This window comes from Pseudomassariella vexata (assembly GCF_002105095.1).
Source record: "Pseudomassariella vexata strain CBS 129021 chromosome Unknown BCR38scaffold_6, whole genome shotgun sequence".
NCBI lineage: Eukaryota > Fungi > Ascomycota > Sordariomycetes > Amphisphaeriales > Pseudomassariaceae > Pseudomassariella > Pseudomassariella vexata.
The window spans coordinates 1,785,143-1,801,333 of record NW_024467961.1 but is presented as its reverse complement, the minus strand read 5'-3'; the positions used below and the strand labels follow the sequence as shown (position 1 = coordinate 1,801,333).

General features: G+C 50.9%; 2 protein-coding genes across 2 annotated transcripts; one reads left to right on the top strand and one right to left on the bottom strand.

Annotated features, from left to right (window-relative positions):
• Positions 1–4,112: 4,112 nt before the first annotated feature.
• On the bottom strand, positions 4,113–9,213 carry BCR38DRAFT_432337 (RNA polymerase Rpb1). Its single transcript, XM_040860178.1, has 2 exons — positions 4,363–9,213; positions 4,113–4,288 (listed from the first exon to the last, which is right to left on the bottom strand). Exon 1 carries the CDS (start codon positions 8,894–8,896, stop codon positions 4,451–4,453), a length of 4,446 nt encoding a protein of 1,481 aa, XP_040716437.1. The 5' UTR covers positions 8,897–9,213; the 3' UTR covers positions 4,113–4,288; positions 4,363–4,450.
• A 737-nt stretch (positions 9,214–9,950) lies between these two features.
• On the top strand, positions 9,951–14,102 carry BCR38DRAFT_194467 (DDHD domain-containing protein). Its single transcript, XM_040854035.1, has 5 exons — positions 9,951–10,676; positions 10,739–11,913; positions 11,967–12,199; positions 12,250–13,507; positions 13,632–14,102. Exons 1-5 carry the CDS (start codon positions 10,395–10,397, stop codon positions 13,780–13,782), a joined length of 3,099 nt encoding a protein of 1,032 aa, XP_040716436.1. The 5' UTR covers positions 9,951–10,394; the 3' UTR covers positions 13,783–14,102.
• Positions 14,103–16,191: the final 2,089 nt, after the last annotated feature.

The window sequence follows — 16,191 nt, the reverse complement described above, 5'->3', positions numbered from 1 at the left end:
GCGTCGCATGGCTTCGGGGGTGCCTACAGCATCTTGCTCGTGCCTTTGCTTTTGCCCGGTCCACGAGAGAGCCCGCCTGACTGGTTCTAAATGAGGAAAGGCGCCAGAAGACAGCAAGAATGGGCCACCCTTTTAGGTCAGCACCGTGGTCGTGTATGTTTGCGAGTTTTGTTTAGAGTCCAGCGGGAGGAAAAGGAATGGCATTGATGGCAGAGACTAAAGTCTGACTAAGAACCCTGAAGCCCCACAGACATTTTTGGCATCGACAACCGTTCGTCGTCGAGCTTGTTTCACCACGAGGCAACAGCACTAGCAAGTCTTCCGCAAGCTCCAAGTCCAAGGAAACTCGGAGCAGAAGCTAGGGAAGGGAAGGGAATTGAGGCTTTCCATCCTTTTTCGAACCAGGGCCACGGGTTCATCTATTGGCAAAGCAGAGACGGACTACGCACGCCCGTTGTACATCGGATGGAAAGTTCTTGTCATGTGCCCCAACTAGCTTGGCAGCCTTCCTCTGTGACACAAGGCCCGTCCGGGGAATTTAGCTGTTTCCTTTGGAGGTCGGAAACAAAACATGGGGGCTTTCGTTGATGGAACCGTGGACTCTGCTCCCACGTCGCAAGCTTAGAGCTGCGGTGGCACGCCAACGATCCCCCCTCCCCCCGCCCCCCACCACCACCCCCAAGCTGTTAACAAAATGAATGGCGCGTCCATGTGGAATGACTAAGGTTATACCAGGTCTACTGCACTGGAATATGGATCTATCCCATACATTATCCCACCCTGTTGCACCGCTTGTTTGGTTATGCACTTGGCCCCCTTATCATGGTGAGGGGTGCTGTGAGGTAGTCCCGCAGCCTCCCCCCTTTCCTTCCCAAGGCTTTTCCTGGCGATCGAAACGTGGTGCCGATGAGGGGAAGTAAAGTATCGTGGTTACTTCACTTGGGACGGCAGAGGGCACGCCCCTTCAAAAAGAAATAGAGTCACCGATTGGCACAAAGGCAATCGAGCGTGCGTGCATACGTGGGGACGGACGGACGTGCGTGGCTCGGGACATCGTGAAGCGAGTGAGGAATGCGAGCAGTTTGTGCATATTTTGGTCTTTACTAGTGTACCAGTGTACACTTTAAGCCAATATGCGTGCATGCCATGCAATGCAATGCAGCAGCTTAAGTTGGCTGGGAGTGTAGTTCAGAGAGAAGACGTGAAACGTGAAACAGGGTTCCTTCCTACCAGAACGTTGGGTTCTGCAGCAGCAGGAAGAAAAGCTTTCGGATCACCAAATATGTGTAACTGCAACGTTGAACAAGCCCGCCCGTTAGTTATGTCTAGTATTCTCTCTGAATTCGTCATTGATGTCATAGACGCCCGCCAAATACGGTTGTGGGTTATTGGTTGCGCAACATGTGCGAGTTCGATATTCGCATGTGCCTACCCGTCACTTTCCAAGCGTGATGTCTCTGATGGGTTGGGGGTTTACACCGCGTTTGGGTCACACGAGGGATATCGTGAAAGTGGGCTTTGCCGTTACACGGATTGCCGTTCTAGAAGTTGTGATGTTTCGATACGTGATAGGCGGTGAAAAAACCACCCCCCCCCTAAAAAAAGAAACCAGAAACTAATGAGGCCATGACGGTTGTCGGCCATGTAGAAAACGGTGAGCATATCGGTTCGGCAACAGTTTGCAGTTATTGCCATTGTCTTGGAAAGTGGCTCTGGTCAGTTAACAGACAGTAACTGAGGCTGTCTGCGGTTTGCTTGCTCGGCATCTGGTATTGGTCGGTGATATTGCAAGTCCGCTTGACTCGACCGGTCAGACTGAATCATTCGGGATTTGTCACAACCGTGGGAACCTACTCAGATCACGCGGACCTCCATGGTGTGTCGAGCTTCCAAGACAATAGCTTGCGATATCGTGAACTTGGTGAAACCCCCAAAGTTGAACGCGACTCGCGCTATTCTCGAGATGGAATCTCCATATTTTGGATTCGAAACCACGAGCTGAGTAATCGGTGGATGCTATACTGATGAGATGGGACGGGTAACAGCGCTGAGATGCTTAGATAATTATCTAGTTGATCTAAATCTGTTGCGACTGGCCGTATTCGGCTTGAAGAAAGCTCTACGGGCCGAGAGCTGAGTAATCCGCGGTTGGTATACACATGAGATGGCAGCAATCTTAAAAGATATTAAGTAACTAAATAACACTGCCAGATCAGTTGCGACTGGTCACTGTTTAGATGAACAACGAAGTACGGGCCGAGGACTGAGTCAGTAGAAGGTGGTATACTCATGAGACGAGAGCGTCGTTGGGATGATTAGATAATTATGAAAGTCGCGTCCAGCTTGGTTGCGATTGGCCAAACGCAGGATGAAAAGATATAGGGACTGGTTAAAATGTTGAAGCAGCGTATTCCGAAGGTCGACGGACCCTGATATGGGGCTGAATACGGGAATTCCTTCTAGTCATAGCGCCGTTCGTATACCCGAAAGAGGAGAGACGAACCGAAGGCCGACCCGGCTATATGTTGACCAATAGACTAGAAATCTGAAGATGCTTGATGAGTAAGATAAACATGTTTGAAACCCGGGGTAACCGCGATAATCACAATATTCAGGTCCTCAAGTGGTTTTGATAAGTCTGCGTTGTGCTTGTGGGTTGATATATCGTCAGATACTCAGTTGACATACCAGCTTAGGACAAGTAGAACTACTGAGATAGCTTCAGACAACGCGATTAAGGTTAAAAGGTGACTAATGTGAGTGGAAGTTGTGCACCATTACACCGACAGATAGATCTACGGGGCGTGTTTGTCGAGTAGAGGAGTTCACCATGGTGAAGATATCTGACGCAAGATCAGGGAGGTGATGAAGATACCTTACTCATATCGAAACAATGGGAGAAGAAACAACCGGCGGTGAATGAGTTTCGTGACTAGAGAGGCGAGAGCTGACATGATGTGGTATCGATCAAGCTTCATGGGAACTGCGCAACGCCAAAGACTTGGCTCGCCAGGCTGTTCCATGCGCATGATATAGTTAAACAATGTGACACAATACTATCCTAAAAAGAAGAGAAATTTGGCAATACTATGGCCCAGACGACAAAAACGGGGTCCAATGACGAGAGGCAGACTGCCGCGGTCAAGTCAGAAGAATACTTGTTCAAGACTTACGCGGAAATACTAAACTCGCTATCACGAAGGACCACTACAATGGAACAGACGTGCTGAAATGACCAAGTCTTAGTGACGAGATGATGGAATAATAAGTACTCTGAACATATCACTTCCAGCGCCGGAGAAATACCCCGGAGTAAACAAGGCAAGAACTCACATAAGTTCAACAAAGACCAACAGACCAACAAGTAGAATTACAGCGTCGATGTCCAGCCAACATACTCTATGATATGTAGTATATCATCCATAGCTGAGGAACTGACCCCTATTCCCCTATGGACTCGCCCTTGGACAATTATATTTTGTTGTCATATTGTGCCACCCGTACGGGAAGCAAGACTTAAGTGGTTCCATTTCTTTCTCCATGCATAACTCCTATAATTCATCAAAATAGCTCAAATCTCCAAGCTGAAGAAGGCCTTGTAGTGAGGAAGTCAATTCAACATCGGGACGTTCACCACGCGAAGTATCACGGCAATGTCATCAAATGGTGTGAAACTGAAGCACAGATATCCTGTACGTGATATAGATCAGTCCAGTCAAGATGCTTTAGGGGAAACGACAAAACGTCGGTTGTAAAAATAGAAGCTCGCCTCCGTATCCTATGATAGACGGTAATAATAATTTCTTCGCCAGTCAGGATAGCGAAAGAACGATTCACTCGCATAGAAAGTTTGGGCAACCTGGGTCAACTTGAAAGAGCTTCACCCCACGGTCTACAAGAGCCATCAACGACGTTTGATTTTCTGATGCCTTGTACAGTTGCTCCGTTGAGATTCCAGCAGTTGTCTCACCGTTTGCGTGACACGGCTTACTCAAATATATTATATTTCATCGAAGCCATCATACTCAATGGTCGTGTTCGACAGCTGCCAGTTATCTCATATGGTAGACAAGTCAAAAATACCCAGAGACTTTTCTGAACAGGACACGTATCAAGGGTACAGTAGTTTCTTCATTATATTTATGCGAGGGATCAGGGGCTTGACTGTTTCAACAAGATAGGTGTCCGAGACACTCATTACCTTACTTATTAAAGGTCGGAGCAATATTCTTCCCCAAGCTACACATGGCACTTTGTGAAGTCAGGCCTTCGATTCGGAAAGCAATAACTGAATATCAATGTTAGTCTTAACAATGTATGCATACATGTACAAACCCCCCACAAGAACTAATGGCAGCAAACCTTCAGATGCCCCAACGCCAATGCTATATCCGTTCACTTTTCTTTTTTGCCGTTACTGGAGCCGATTAGGAACCTCCTGCGTGTCCTTTTAAGCCTTTCGCTTCTTGCGTTCCTTCTGCTCCTCGCCCCAGGCATCCTCGAATGTTGTACGCTCCTTCTTAAAGTCCTTATCCTCCAAGCCTAATCGTCTCACAACCTGGAACGCGCCAGTACCAACACTCATTGTCTGGCCCATGATGATGCATTCCGAGACGCCCTCAATCCGGTCAGCCTTCATGCCGGCCGCCGCCTCAAACAAATGGTCAGGCGTCTTCTCGAATGACGCTAACTGCAGCACCGAGTCACGCATCTTGGAGAGGCCGAAACGTGTGATGCCGAGCACCTCGCCCTTGTATGTCATGACGTCGGCAAGAAGCTGCATATGCCGCGGGTCGATGTCCATTTCACCCATGACTGCGTTGATTTCCTGTGCGATTGTGGTGCGTGCCGCCTCAATGCCAAGGATGTCCTTGGTTTCCATCACGGAATTCGACCACACCTCAGTGCCGACCACTCCTTCTGTATTCATGCAGTCGCGGAGTCCATAGCCTTCCACCAGGACAGTGTTGAGTAGTTTTTCATCGGTCTGGATGATGGCTCGAAAAGCCTCGGGATACCCAGAGATAGGTACGCTTGGGAGAACGCGTTTCAGGTGACTCACCCGAGTGAGCAAATCAGCTTTGGTCTCTACAGTTGCGACCTTGCTTCTCACGGTTCGCTTCGCAGCGGAATCCTCAGGGTTGTGCACCGAAATCTCGATGGTTCCATCTACCGGATAGACGCGAAGATCACCAGGTAAGATTTTCAATTTCTTAGCCTTGACAATGGCAGTCTTGATATCGTAGATGCCGATACCAAGATGCATGCTTTCAAGAGCTTCGGTATCAATGGCAAGAGTGATATAAGCGCGGTTCGACTCCCACTCGTCTTCGATATATCGAAGCACGTCTTCAATGTACGTTTTCTCAATGCGACCCTTCACAACGCGCGCCGCCTCAATTTGCGTTTTGTTCTCCAGCGGGCAACTAATGATCGGGGTGCTGATGGTCTTCGATGCGTTGATGATTTCTTTGATACGGGGTACACCTTGCGTCATACTCATACCAGCGACACCAGCAAAATGGAAAGTCTTCAGTGTCATTTGAGTACCGGGCTCGCCGATAGACTGCGCACCGACGGCTCCGACAGCATGCCCAGGTTCGACATGCGCCTTCTTGAACTTCTCCAGGCACAACGTGATGAAGGCCCGGAGAGTGGGTTCGGAAACTTTAGCAACTCTTTCCGTGTATGTTTTTTCAGCTTTTCCTCTCTCCTCTTCGTCAATAGTGCCGGCGCTTACGTCTGGCTTGGTGTAATACTCCTTGAGGCCGACGCTCTTCCTCGTTTCAGCCAACTTGCGGGCTAGATTGATACAATGAGCCTCGATTGTTGCCAAGAAACCTCGACTACTCTCATGCTCATCAATACCATAGTCAGTCTGGTCGTCATACGAGAGTGGTTCTCCATGGAGAAGACCCTTCCTCTCGTAGCGCGCTCGCTCCTTGTCGAGCATATCGTTGCACATCTCCAGAATCTCGAAAGGCAGCAGAGCTCGGTCTTCATTACTCCATGTGATATTCTCCGCATGCGAGAGAGTCCGATTGAAGTTGACCGGAACCGCCGTACCCTCCATATCAAGGGGATCTAGCTTGTCGGCGCCGAACTGGAATTGCACCACGCCACCTCCAGAAGTACGCACCGTATCGTCATACTGAGTGGAGAGATCCTCGAGTGACTTCATGAGACGTCGCGACATGTATCCAGTCTCTGCCGTTTTGACCGCTGTATCGACTAGACCCTCGCGGCCAGACATGGCGTGGAATATAAACTCGGTCGGTCTCAGGCCGGTGTAGAAACTGTTTGCAACGAATCCCTTCGCGGCAGGTTGACGAGCGAGCTTATGGAAATGATGAAGTGTTCGATCTTGGAATCCATCAGCAACACGCGACCCTCCAATAATCTGCTGCCCCACGAGCGCAATCATCTGGGCGACGTTGATGTTCGAACCTTTAGATCCTGACGATGCCATGATCCATGGTGCGTTGTTCGGGCTCAAAGTCTTGATACAGTAATCTCCGGCGTTTTGACGAACTTTACTCAGAGTTCCAGAGATACTGTTCTCCAGGGTCTCTTCCAAAGAGCATCCTGCCGCCTTCTCCAATTTCTTTTCGTTGTACTTGTTGATGAGCTCGTCCGTCTTGAGAACAGCATTTTTCACCAGTACTTCTTTCTCCGCTGTCAAGGTTGCTGTAGGGAACACATCACCGATACCAATCGAGAACCCCTGGTTTGTCAACGTTCTTGCGCATAGTTTGGCGAGGCGGTTCATCGCGACGACTGCGGCATCCGGTCCGAAATCTCTCATGATGACGTAAAAAATCGAATCCTTCTTACCCGACCCTACTGTGGATTTGTCCATTCGGCCGCACATGACCTCGGAATTGCGGACTACGAGCCAGCCGTCGCGTGGACACATGTCAGGGGCTCGATTTGCCTCTCTCGGGTCCGAGGAGGATTTGTTCGGTGCCACGAATTCTCTACACTTAGCGTCTAGGTTAATCTTGACGGGAGACGCCTTGTTGGGTCGCATCAACACGCTGAAGACCTGCTTCCCAGTCCACAGTCTTTGAGGCTTGAAAATGGCGGGTGGGGGTAGATCCAGGTGGGTTTCCCCATCCACCATCATATGCATACAGACGTATGTGAAAGTCTTACGGTCGAAGAAAACGTCTTTGCCGCTCAGGATGTATGCTGCAGTGATGAAATCCTGCGTGGCAGCAATGATGGGCTCGCCATTCTTGGGTGTTTGTAGGTTGTGCTTTACCCCCATCAGGTTGATGGCCTCGGCACGAGCTTCTTCTGTCTGTGGAATATGGAGGTTCATCTCATCACCATCAAAATCAGCGTTGTATGGGCCGCAGACACATTCATTGAGGCGGAATGTTCGCCAAGGTCTCACTTTGACGAGATGGCTCATGATACTGAGTCTATGCAGCGAAGGTTGACGGTTAAACAGCGCAATGTCGCCGTCTTCCAAGTGACGCTCGACGACGTCGCCGAAGCGCAAGCTCTCAGCCACTCTTTTCTTGTCTCCAAATCTCAAAGACACCTTGTACGTTTCGTCCCCATCCTGCTTTATCACTTGCTGTGCGCCTGGATAAGTCTTTGGCCCGTTGATCACACACTGTCTCAACTTGGCTATGTTTTCTCTCTGGACCCTTTCCGGGTAGGTCATGTTCATAGCAACGAGCACGGGCACTGCCACCTCGTCGATTCCTAGGTTGGGATCGGGGGAAATAACGGTTCGGCCGGAGAAGTCGACACGTTTTCCTGATAGATTGCCGCGAAAACGACCTTGCTTTCCTTTCAATCGTTGGCAGAAGCCTCTCATGGTTTTTCCTACTCCACTGTTCTGTAACCCGGGTACATCGCTGTTCACGTAGACCGCGATCTGAAGTTGAAGGAACTCCCATTGCTCCATGATTGTTTGCAGGCCAGTTCCTTTCTGCAGCGCGGTGCGGATCAGACTGCAAGCCCACACGATATCTCCGAGTCGTGATGTCAGATCATCCTCATTGCTTGCTCCCTCTTGAGCGACGGAAGGACGAATGCAGACAGGGGGGGCGGGGAGGTACTGCCACAGAAACATTTCCGGTCTGCCCTCAACCGGATCGAGACCCAAAAGTTCACAATCGGTGGCACTGACTTGCTTGAAGAGATTCAAGACTCTCAGGGGGTTTAGATCTTCCATAGCCTTGCGCACGTGCTTATCCAGATCTGTGTTGTGCTTCTTGGCCTCGGCGAAGGAGTTGTCGAAGTCAATCTTGGCTTGGGGTGTCATCTTCTTCTGAGACGTCGACTTGTTGAATGTTACAAACTTGTCGTGGACGAGCTTGAGCGCTCCAGCCTTTCGGATCTGACCATTAACGTCACCACAATAAGGGCATGACTTGCACTTTCTACAAGTCTCATTGATCTTCTTCAGAATGGCGGTTCGGCGCATATTGTCCATTCCAGGTTGTCTCAGTTGCTTGAGAAATGACCGACGTTCCGCCTCGGGCAAAAGAACCCTCGAACAATTTTTGCATATCTCCTGCAGCACCATCATGGTGAAACGGATGTAGCCAATGTGAAAGGCGGGCAGAGGTAGTCGAACATGCCCAAAATGGCCGGGGCAGTCTTGCAACTTCATTTCGCAAGTGACGCATTGCGCCGTCTTGCCAGAAATGCCGAGGCGCTTGTCGAGAACCCCATTTTTAGTGGGCTCGCGTCCAGCCTCGACGTCGTACATGTTTCTGTCAGACACTTCGACGACGGCCTGGTTGACGATATCCTGATTTGACTGAATACCGAATTTGAGCTGCTTGAAGCGCTTAGGCAACTTGTCGACAACTTGACGCTTGACAGGCGCCGCGTCACCCTCGTCCTTTGTCGCGGTTTCCGTCATGGTGGCCATCTTGTCGCAATCGCAATCGCGTCGATGTGGTTGAGGGGTCTTCCTCTTGGTGGTTTGAGATGCAGGCAGGTCGTGCTAGCTCAAACGTGAGCTTGAGGTAGTATTCATCGCCAGAGTTCGTAGCGCGCTTGATCGAGCAGAGACGCCTTTCAAGAGCGGGTCCCTAAGCTGAACGGTTCGGTTGGCGAAGAAAGGTGTCGACGTGAGCCAGGTGAACGAGTCTCACCCATTTGCACTTGTTGAATTTTTGCGGGCTGCACCGTTCGAGTCACATTGCCTGAGCCGATCCAAAGTCTCGTAGTTTGGTGGGGCACGATATCATATTGGCGGGGCAAGACAGCTACAGGTGGGGTGGGGTTTGTGGAAGCTGACCTGGGAGCCTCAATGGAAAGGGTATTAGTGGCTCATGTCAACAGCAAAATGCAGACCCTACCAATATGACGGGTGCAAATATCCTCAAAGCGCAAACTGGTACAATACATAATTGTAGTATCGATATCACCTGATTGCACTAGTTGAAGTGGCTCGACGTCATCTATGGAATTACCTGAGATGAAATAGGTAAAGTCTTTTCCGGGGGTATGGGAGAGGATCATGTCTTCGAAGTAAAGCGATTCCTAGGACAACGTGATGGTGGTCATGCTTGAGTAATGTGAAATTGTCCAAGACTATTATGAACCAACTGATCACCTTCATTGCTATGGAGTCACGGAGCTTGCAGAATGCAACAATAGCCCCCAACTCCTATTTCACCATATTGCTCTGATCTATCGACAAGAGTAACAGACCCCTTGCGTCTCGTCTGCCCGAATCATTACAACACCTAGAAATTACTTATCCTTGCTAACTCTTTTCATCCTTTCTGGTAACTTACAGAATAACGCTTTCGCAGTTGAGGCGCTTCCCTCTTCAAAGTACTGAGTGACAGATTGCCTTTCCCAGGCTGATGGCTGCATTGTATCTTATCGCTATCAGCAGCACGCACCCCACCAGCTAGCGCTGCGCTAGTGAAGCTGAGCCATTACGTAGGGTCTATCAACATGTGAATTACTCAAGGTTGCCATTCGACAGTGGGCTTTTAATTGCTAACAATCATCCATTACTTGACTTCTAGCACCTACCTTTTCACCCCTCTATCCTAAGAAGCCAGGCCCGAGGCCCTTGGCAACAACTTGGCTTGCCTACCGCCACATGCAAACCACTACTCCTTAGTCCTCGGTCCTCCACCCAATGGGTAATTGAGGCGCGTTAACAGCTGACGCATGCGGCCAAGAGACACAGTGACACGAGTCTCCAGCCGTGGATACTTCGCAGCTCAAATCCTCAACCTCTACTCCTCGTACCTCCATTTCGACAGATAAACACGTTGGCTTACCGTGGCCTAGTTGTTTGGAAAAGTTGTGGACAGGCCCCGAAACTCGCGGTCTCACCACAAACCCGCCACTACTGGAGCGTCCCCAAGGGTTTTCTCGGATGGCCTGGTTGTGGCACAGACAGGATGCCCTCAGAATCTGGCCGTCGTGGAGCAGGGCCTCCTAGTGAGAAGAAGGTTGAGAAGTCATACCTCGCCAGCGCTGTCGACTCGCTCAACCCTTGGACGACTAGTCGAAGCATTTCTCCCGCGCCGAAACAAAAGGAGATGCCACCGCCTTCAAAACCCGTGCCCGCCCCATCTAAGAAGGCCGATGACCACAGCATCAATACTCTCTATGGCCAGAGTTTCAAGAGATATCCTGCCGACTGTCCACCGCTAAATGTACTATGGTTTCATGCCGTTGATGTAAGCTGCATTTTTCCATCCTATCCTCAGCTGCCGTGTCTAATAATCTGCTGCCCTGGCAGGTCCCGAAGCGGAAGCCTCAGTTTCTGAAGGGGAAAAGAGAGAAGGAAGAGCAACAGAAGCCGGTTGCCCCGAAGAAGTTCGTCGCATTCACTACTAATGACTCCCGATGTATCGAGCTCGCATACCAACAGTTGCTGGAGGAACTTGAGGATGCACGTGGAAGGGGCCCAACCCGCCAAAACCCGCGGTCAAGTTCCCAAGGAGGCCATGCTGTGGTCAGCGAAGATGCGCAAAGCATTAGCCTCGACCAGGAGACGGTTCCCAGATCTGATGGTGTGCGAGTTCCCGTTAACGAGGACTTCTTGTTCGATGTAGACATCGAGCAACGCGAGCTTGCTCCTGTGTACTGGTTGGGTCCTGTCTACGATGTGCGCCGAGGAAGCTGGTTTTATCAAGAAGGAAGTGCGCTCCGGCCCTGTGAAGAAAATCTAGCAGCTCAAATCGAGGAGGGTTACCTAAAATGCAGACCCTGGGCGTACCCTGCGCCTAGAAGTCGCTGTAATTCCGGCATGGCCCAAGATATTACCCCTAAAGCTTCAAGGGATAACTTGAGGGCTGCAGCTGCATCTCAAGCGGAGAGTTCGAGCAAGCCTCCTCCTTCGCCAGCTGGACCACAGCACCAGCCTCTGAACTATCGACTCTTTGGGACATACATGAACAGCACTGTAACTTACTCAGACGCGACCACTGCCTGGCTTACCTCTGACAGTATGCTCTCCTGGGTGACCTCAACAGTATATCAGAGATTCGCTGGGGGTGGCTACATGAGCGGCGTGAAGTTGGTTCGTGGTTACTCGGAGCCTGGCAAAACAAAGGAGGACAAGCGTCCCGCAACTCCCAACATGGCCACGATGCCAACGAATCAGGAAGCTGAGGACGATCCAAAGGCTCTTAAGTGGAGGTCCGCTCCGCCCCTCTCCCGTGCTGACTCGGCCGCCAGCCTTCAGGAGGAGGCCGCCTCTGAGATGGAAAGACAAGAGAACAGACTAAAGCGGCAATTTTCGTCTTACATTGAGAATTCGGATGATCCAGTCAAGCAGGAAGAACAGATTCGGAAACGCGAGGAGCAAGAGATCCAAGATGACTACAGCGCCCCTGCCGGCGAGACCCAGGGGCGAGAGATTGAGCATCTGGTCTTAGTGACACATGGAATTGGCCAACTTCTCGGATTAAGGTATGATTGCAGCCCTTCCCCGGTATGGCGCTCGAGCTTCTGATCCGCTCCAGGATGGAGAGTCTCAATTTTGTACACGATGTCAACGTCTTCCGCAAAACAATCAAGGGCGTGTACACTCACTCGGCCGATTTACGAGCGCTCAACGCGGAGACTGGGGACAGTTCCAATAATTGTCGAGTTCAGGTCCTGCCAGTCTGCTGGCGACATCTCCTGGACTTCCCCAAGCGCCGGGAGAAGAAAGCAGAACATGACCTAGGAACGACTTTCGACGACGAAGATGATTGTAAGTAGCACCACTGGTCGATGTCACCATAACTGACACTTTCTGCGCAGATCCATCGCTGGAAGATATCACCATAGAAGGCATGGCCTTCGCCCGGTCGCTAATATCCGACTTAGCCTTGGACGTCTTGCTGTACCAATCGGCGTACCGAGAGCAAATTGCTGAAATTGTGCTGAAGGAGTCTAATCGGATCTATAAGCTCTTTACGGAACGTAATCCCGAGTTCAAGGGCAAGGTGCATATTGTCGGGCATAGCTTGGGATCCGCCATCATGTTTGACATTCTCTGCAGGCAAAAAGAAAAGCTCAAGCATGCTGAACAGCCCCGTAACCCGCTGCGCATCTGGCCTGCCAACGACCGACCCGAATCGTCAAAACATCCGCGGGAGCTCGCGTTTGGCTTTGATGTTGAAGACTTGTATTGTCTCGGTTCGCCCATTGGTCTCTTCCAGATGCTTAAGGGGCGGACGATCGGGGCTCGACACCTGCATGGCGCCGCAACCGAATCACCGCTTGACTCAGAATACATGGACGACCCATTCTCCACCGCGACGTTGGATCAGCGTGTCTCTCCCATCACAGGGCTACCCTTTTCTATCTCGTCGCCCAAAGTAGCACAGCTCTTCAACATCTTCCACCCTTCGGACCCAATCTCGTACCGAATGGAACCGCTTATCTCGCCTGCGATGGCCTCTCTAAAGCCTCAGGCACTTCCGTACACAAAAAAGGGGATATTCAACTCTGTGACCCCGCAGGGCTTATCTGGCATCGGTGTCAAGGTTGGGCAAAGCGTCTCAGGTCTTTGGAGCAGTATAAGCGGCGGCATTGCCAGTTCTCTGCTCAACCGCAGTCTTGGCCTGAGCAACGAGGACGTAGCAAATCTGACAGCAAATTCGAACTCTGCAGCGGCAGCCAGCACACCGCAGCCACACTCGTCTTCGTCCACGCTATCCCCAGGCGCCGGGACCAATATCACCGGGGGCGGTGTCATCGACCTAACTTTGCAGTCCGAGAAGTCAGCTGCCCGCAAGAGGGTCCTCGCACGGCAGAACGCAGCTGGCTCCTCTTCCACACAAGATCCATACAACGAAAATGCTACGCTAATCGACGAAGAACTGGAGACCTTGTACACCCGCTTCCAGAAGAAGCGCGTGGAGGAATACAAGGAAGCAGCTAGCCGTGCGGACGAGGGTCAAGAGCTCGGTGATGCCTGGGCCGCAGAGGAGCAGAACGCCCAGAAGTACAGACGGGAAGAGCTTAAGGTGCGGGCTCTTAACCGGAACGGGAGGGTCGATTACAGTATCCAGGAGTAAGTACCTTTTTCGGGGTTTCCTTTTACCTTTTTCCCAATAATGTCGGTTTTCTTTTGAGCCCGATTTTGGAGCCAGGGCATGCCAAGATTTCATAATACCAACCGCTAACATCAATGATAGGAGCGTGCTCGACTTCAATCCTATCAATACCATTGCCTCTCACATGGCGTACTGGCAAGACGAGGACGTAAGCCACTTTGTCCTATCGCAGCTCCTTGCCAATAAGTCCAAGTCAACTACGGCACATGGGCAGGGTAAGGATGTGGCATAGTAAATAGGGGTAGATAAAATTGCTCGCAGAGCCTCTATCTAGCTATCTAGTCTCATTCATAGTGTTGTGTGGACAATATTCGCCGGAGACAGGTGGGGAATCACAATCATCAGCCGTGCTGCTCCTAGCTCACCCCAGGTCTAGTAAACCAGCGTATTATTAGTGAAGCATACAACTCTCCACCTCCAATCCCGACTTGAGCTTTGTTTGCATAGATTGGCTAGATTCTCTGGGGAGACTGCACAGGGTACGGGAACGCACATTTGTTGATAGAGTGTGGGCCGGAGCAATTGCCAGACTTACAGTGGATGTCGTCAGCTTGGCTGAAAAGTCAGGCTACTTTAGGGACCAAGTTCCTTGCCTACGTAACTTGGGTTGGGGCAAGTATGATTTGTTGTTCAACTGCTGGGTGCTGCAAGTCAACTCAGGTCTCATAATCACAGGAAGGCAACCATATGCAGGCTTTGATCTGGCATGGACACGGCTTAACGAGACTCCTTTCAATCACTCTCGGAAGCGCATAAACCTTTTGCATTACAGCACGCGAATCAGTTTCATTCCTAGGCTGGCAGCATCTACACCTGATGACAAGCCTAAGTCGCAGAAGATTTAACCCTCAGGCAGATCTGAGCTTTGCTTGATGCAAAAGCGTCGAGATATCATGAGAAAGACGTATATCATACCCTTGCCAAGCTATGTCATGGACGCCATGAACTTTTCCAGGCCCAATGCAGATTGTGAGGATCCATTTGCAGTACCAAAATCAAAGAAACGGACCATGCCTGGAGAGCGTGCCAGCTAATCCACGACCATTGACCCAGACGGAATGTGGGAACGAGTCACTCGCATGACCGTCCACCACAAGAAGGGAGTATACTCCAAGATGCGCGTCGAAAATCCATTAAATCCTCTCCTGCCACATCCGACATATCTTCTGAAGCCGAGAGGCAAAATCGAAGATTGGTTGCACTGCTTCGGTCGTCTTGGTGGGTCAACTGCTACTCCGAACCCTAAGCGTTGGGGCACTGAGCCTGGACGTGACCGGCCTGCTGGCACTTGTAGCAGATCTTTTCACCGCCAGTGGACTCCTTGGGGCAGTCTCGGGAGAAATGACCGTTCTCGCCACAGTTGTAGCACTTGCTGCCGTTGACACATTCTCCTGTATAAAAATTAATATCTGTGGATGTTGATGCAAATAATGAATGGAGAATGGCAATTGACGTGATTGCGTGGGTCACATAAAGATTAATCTGGGAAAAACTTACGGGACATATGGCCGTAGCCGCCGCACGAGTAGCAGGTCTTGCCGGCTCCTCCTCCACCGCCGTAGCCTCCTCCGAAGCCGCCACCACCACCGTAGCTGTTGGCACCACCGGCATAGGCATCGGGGCAGCTTCGAGCAATGTGGCCGACCTTGCCGCACTAAACAAAACGTTTTAGCATATACCCAGGGCAGAGAGAGTGATGTTGGCCAGCTTACCTTGTAGCACTCTTGGCCGCCCCCACCACCACCACCAGTTTGTCCGCCAGCTGCGCCGCTGCTGGGGCAGTCACGGCTTATGTGACCAACCTGTCCGCAGCGATAGCATGACTTCGCGTCCTTGGGGCCATCGGGACAGTCGCGAGAGATGTGGCCCTCGTTGCCACAGTTGTAGCTGTTGATATTAGCGTGGACCACTTTTTTCCTCATCACCTCCATGTTTACTTACCACTTCGAAGCGCCACGGCTAGGACAGTCACGAGCCTGGTGGTTGGTTGCACCGCCTGTAAGATTGGTCAGATGAGTTCCCGTTGTTTGCTGGCACGATAGACGTGGAAATGCTGAAGCTCTATCCGGCATCACCATCGGCTAAGCGCAAGGGCAGACACGATGTTGTCGCATGTAGACCAAATATTGGTGAAGCTGGTGAAGGGGCGAAGATGATGGGTCAAAAAGACTGTTGAACGATGCCCATTCAACAGCGATACTGCCAGATAATTGTGTTGAATTTGGGTGGCGAAAACATGTTGTATGGCCACGCTGCCGTAGCAGACAAAAAGTCCAGCTAAGTAAATTCGAGGAAACTTACACGTGAAACAGGCACGGCCTTGACCACCGCCAGCGAAAGAATCCATGATGATGTCGAGAGGTGTTGGTTGGTTGATGAGTACTTATGTCTGTGAATGGAGAATGTCAGTCGCAGGCGACCGGATGGTATAAAACAATTGGTTCAACGGGTCATGGGCGTCTCGACGATGCGCGATGCCTTGGGGCGGCAAGCGGTTGAACCGTTGCCAAAATGAGGGAATACGAGAAAGACATATTGGCCGCCGCACAAGGTTGGCCGTTTGAAGTCGTTGCAATCGATGGTGGGGTTGGAAATGTCAGGTACCACGCCCGCGGGCAGCTCTTGAAGCTTGGGCTGGCAG

Coding starts and splice junctions, on each gene's coding strand:
- BCR38DRAFT_194467 (XM_040854035.1), top strand. CDS start 10,395: ATGCCCTCAGAATCTGGCCGTCGTGGAGCAGGGCCTCCTAGTGAGAAG. Junction 11,914..11,966: donor GGCCAACTTCTCGGATTAAG/GTATGATTGCAG, acceptor GATCCGCTCCAG/GATGGAGAGTCTCAATTTTG. Junction 13,508..13,631: donor GTCGATTACAGTATCCAGGA/GTAAGTACCTTT, acceptor CATCAATGATAG/GAGCGTGCTCGACTTCAATC.
- BCR38DRAFT_432337 (XM_040860178.1), bottom strand. CDS start 8,896: ATGGCCACCATGACGGAAACCGCGACAAAGGACGAGGGTGACGCGGCG.